This window comes from Anopheles ziemanni, chromosome 2 (genome assembly GCF_943734765.1).
Source record: "Anopheles ziemanni chromosome 2, idAnoZiCoDA_A2_x.2, whole genome shotgun sequence".
NCBI classification, from domain to species: domain Eukaryota; kingdom Metazoa; phylum Arthropoda; class Insecta; order Diptera; family Culicidae; genus Anopheles; species Anopheles ziemanni.
Window position 1 is genome coordinate 38,377,102 of NC_080705.1, and position 4,382 is coordinate 38,381,483.

The 4,382-nt window shown below is 43.8% G+C and overlaps 1 protein-coding gene across 1 annotated transcript; it reads left to right on the forward strand.

The window, feature by feature from the left end:
- Window positions 1-2,455: 2,455 nt before the first annotated feature.
- Window positions 2,456-4,097, forward strand: LOC131293528 (acid-sensing ion channel 2). Its single transcript, XM_058321604.1, has 5 exons — window positions 2,456-2,858; window positions 2,925-3,125; window positions 3,229-3,377; window positions 3,445-3,723; window positions 3,807-4,097. Exons 1-5 carry the CDS (start codon window positions 2,456-2,458, stop codon window positions 4,095-4,097), a joined length of 1,323 nt encoding a protein of 440 aa, XP_058177587.1.
- Window positions 4,098-4,382: the final 285 nt, after the last annotated feature.

Here is a 4,382-nt window from a genome sequence, read left to right on the forward strand (position 1 = left end):
TCCTTTTTATTATAACTCTCGTGCTTCCGACGAGCGCTGCTGCTTCGGTGCTGGCGTTGGCATTCGCCTCTTCGTCGAACCGTAGCACTCGGGGCGGCGCTAGCGGCATAAACAGAAGTCAACAGCGCAGAGAAGAAATTCTTCCCATCGGCAGTCCACCCCGACCGGGTTCAACACGATCGTGCCATCTGTGCGCCAAGCAACTTCTCTAGCGGAATGAAAATTCAAGCGAAAGATTGCCTTTTCTCGTGGGTGAATAAAATCTCGCCGGGCAGATGGGAACGTTTACGCGGCGAGAAAATGTTCATCCCACAACAGAACGCGGCGTTCCATTCAGGAATGGGGTGAACGTGTTTTAACTTTAGCTCGAAAATCACATTAGCTATCCGTGTTATAAATTCTTTGATTTTCTATAGCGGACACTACTTTAAATAAAATGACACAACACAACCGGAAGACCATGATCAGTACGATGTAGCAAATAAGGCGAGAAACAAATGAAAAGCTAAAAATAGAACGCGAACTACTGGCATTCGCTGATACGATAGATTTGAATGGGTCAAAAAAATAAAGATACTGTAACTGAGGGTAACATGCTTCGCCTTCATCGTTTAAAAACATGTTGCAAAATGATGCTCCTAGACCAAAATAATCGTACATTTTTGCTCAAATTGAATGCAATTATAAAGCAGTCAAATGGCATTTTGGCTATGAAACAATATAACACCTGGAAAGAAAACTAACAACCCGTTTTGGAATTTAATTTTTACCCCACGATTCCGAAATCGGTATATATCTTACCATCGTAACATCGTACATGAAGAGACATCTAACGACGAAGTTCTAAAAAGCTCATTAAGCTCCCAACAAATGGAACGTAAAACAATGAGCGAAAACTTTCATTTAAGTGAAAGAGATGTTTCTAAATTTAAATAACGAACGTTGTACCGAAACCATAAAACATTGTAATTAAATTTGTTTAAGAAATATCCCAATACTTCTTTCGTTTCAAATAAGTTTCATGCATATTCTCCTGTATTCTCATGTGGCACCACATTCTCCTGTATTATCATGTGGCATTCAACCACATTCTCGTATGTATAGCAACAACTAATCAACGGTTGTTGGTTCGACAATGGTATATTCAACGGGAACTAGATTTACTATTTTTTTTTTAACTACCAGAGTCTGCATTAAGGGTACGGGAAACGAAACGTAATCGTGTCATTCCGCTGCTCAATCTATCAAAAAGAATTATGGCTTACCCACCCTATAATCGCATGCGTAATCTTGCCAGAACGTAAACAAACGAATCACCAGTTCATTCGGTGACGAATATTTATCGAAATTCTGTGATTATTTAGCGTAGTTTTTATATTTTCATCAATGCACACCACCAGCGACCAGCGATTACGCTTCGTTTACCGTGCCCTTTAAGGGTTTTGTATTTTCAGTCAGCTGAAACTTATAATTTCGTACGAGGTTTTTTTCTCAATAATGTCATAAGAAAAAGAATATTCAATTATATTTTTCTAAATTCAGCACTTACGAGGCACGAATGATAAGGAGCGAGGCAAAAAGTTTAAATTTTTTTAAATATTTCAACAAATAAAAATACATAAATAAAATCAAAATCGTGGCGGAATCAACATGGACTTTGAAAACGCTAAAAGAACTTAACAACCAATTTATTGCAAGGAAAGCTGATGAAAACAAGAGGATTATTTGAGCAACTATCGGCGGTAGAAATTATACATGTTTTCTTTCTATATGTAGCGTACAGAAAATCTTCAATAAGGTAATAAGGCAGGAGAAGGGAAAGAGCCAGCGAAACGGGCCAATGAGATAATATTTTATGAGAATTCAAAAATCGGTGCAGAAACAAACAAAAGATATCGTTCTATCAGATAAAGATATTACGTTGCGAAAATGCTGGATAAATATTGTCAAGGAAATATTTTTCCCATGTAAAAGCCTTCATAAAAAAGCCTCTGACTTTGAAAGAAATATTGACGAGATAGTGCAGCGTCACAGCAATGAAAACATTCAACGACCGCATGTTGATATGCTTTCCCAACACTCTGCTGGGGTTAGTACACTCTCCGCTGCGCAGATTATGTCGATAAGCAGTGAATCGCATCGTTGAAATTACATTCGTCTCCAATAGTTCCAGGCATGATTTACGGCTTCGATGGCTGGGTTTGAAGATAAAGCGAAAATACTTGGAGCTACACCTGATAACCTGCTAATTTATACCCCAGGGCGTGTTTGCTTAGGGGTCGTAGGCTGTTCGCATAAAGAGCGACCCGGCGGCCTGCGCCAAAGCATGAAAATCGGCCGGTGGCTCATCTCGAGACGCCATTCGTTGTGCAAGTGTCGTGCTGGAGTAACGTTAGTGCAGCACCATGATCATTCGAAAGGATTACTGGGACCGAAGGCAACCAGCACTGCAATAATGGTTAGTGTCGCAAAGTTACGGCACAAGCTATGGGACCTGCTAAATGCATTGTGCCACGATCCGAAGCGCCTGGTGCGTGGTGTAGTGCTGTTCATCTGTAGCATCGTCGTGATGTACCAACTGTCCGATTGTTTCAAGAAGCTGTTCAATCCTCCGATATCGACACACTCGCGCTTCGATCTGAACGACTCTATGTTCTACCCATCGGTCACGTTCTGCCGCGAACCGGCGTACAAGGCGGATGTGATGGCAAGGTACAACCTGGCCATGCACCCAAAGTACACCAGCGCGTTCGATCGGTTTCGGTTCAACGAATCCTCCCTGGAGCAGCTGTTCAGCGAGGCGACCTACAATCACAGCGAATTTTTCATACAACACGGCCTGGACGGAGACGCGCACAGTGCGTACCAACGTTGCAACCGTGCACAGAGCGGTGAGAATCATAATGTTTGTTTCGCGTCAACAGATATCCAAGTGGTGGAGAGTTTACATCTCGATATGGGCCGATGCTACACGCTGAATCCACAAACGACCACGAAACACTCCTGGAAGGAGGCCGGTTACTCGATCATGCTGCGCCACGACACGAACATCACGCAGGTCACCGTTGGCGACACACCGCCCGGCTGGCATGTCTTCATCCACGACGAAAGCGAAGGTTTCGCCGGTAAGTCGATCGATCGCGCAGCGCCGTGTGCTGTCGGTTGCATACCTTCCGGGGCACACCCGTTCGACCGTGGATGATCATCAGGAGGTTCTTGTCTTTGCAGAGAACCGCATGCAATCTTCCGGGCGCGTGGAGTACCTCTTCCTGGAGGTGAACGAGGAAATGGAGATCCGCCTGGCGACACAACACTTCTTCATGCTGGCCAGCTACGAAAACGAGTGTGTCGAACGTTCGTCCGTGAGCTCCACTAGGGTAGAAAACAAATTGATGAAAAACTTGCTGGGAGATCGTATAACACAGGCATGCTGTTCTTTTCTAGTGCGGTGAGGACTGCCACTGGAACGCTGTGGTGGACACGGTAGGATGTTCCGGTCCTTGGATGCCCGGCTTGAAGGCACCGTACTGCACCAACGCCGAAGACACGAAGCAGTTGATCAAGCTGTACCGTCAGCTGGAGGATTTGGACGGAACCCAATGCGGATGCTTTCAGCCTTGCACCACCACGATCTACACAGCGTCTGTCATGAACCGCAAGCCGTTCCACATCAGCGTGCCTTCATCACAGCTGTGGGTGTACTATACGTCGAAAATGGTGTCTGTGAGTCTGCGCTATTTGTGTCCCTTCGAACAATCAATATTCTACTTATCTTCTCTTCTCTCTAAACCGCGTTGCTTGGCTAGATTGTAGAAGAATTTCATGGCTACGATTTCAACCAATTCGTATCAGATCTCGGAGGATCACTAGGATTCTTGCTCGGGCTGTCGGTGCTGGGCCTGATCGGACTGTTGGAGAAAATTGTGGAGCTGGTTTTCATCCGTCGTTTGATAGCTGAGAAGCAAAAAAAGCAGGCAGCCAAAGAGGCACAATCCCAACCGGAATCTACTAAATCGGTAAATGATTGTAAAAGCAGTGAAAACCTGCATCAACCAAGCGACAACACTTTTACGGCAGGGGAAGCTGTTATACAGTGATATGGTTTTGAAAGATGGCTCTGAGTTATTCCATGTACAAAAGCGACATCACTTTTACAGCAGAAGAAGCTGTAAAACAGAAGTATGATTTGGAAAGATGGCTCTAGGTTTTTCCATGTATAATGTAAGAATGGAATACAATGTTGAATCAATGTGTCTACCAACATTGCAGTTTGATGTTAGATTAATTATTATACCAGTCAATACTTCCATATCAGGATTCTTTTATTTTTCATCCGATTTTTCCTTTTATTCCCATATTGAGTAAAAACCATCGCTCGTACC

Bases quoted from the DNA above. Each gene is read 5' to 3' on its own strand.
- LOC131293528 (XM_058321604.1), top strand. From the start codon at position 2,456: ATGGTTAGTGTCGCAAAGTTACGGCACAAGCTATGGGACCTGCTAAAT. The intron at 3,126-3,228 runs GTAAGTCGATCG...TTGTCTTTGCAG, and splicing joins CGAAAGCGAAGGTTTCGCCG to AGAACCGCATGCAATCTTCC. The intron at 3,724-3,806 runs GTGAGTCTGCGC...TTGCTTGGCTAG, and splicing joins ATACGTCGAAAATGGTGTCT to ATTGTAGAAGAATTTCATGG.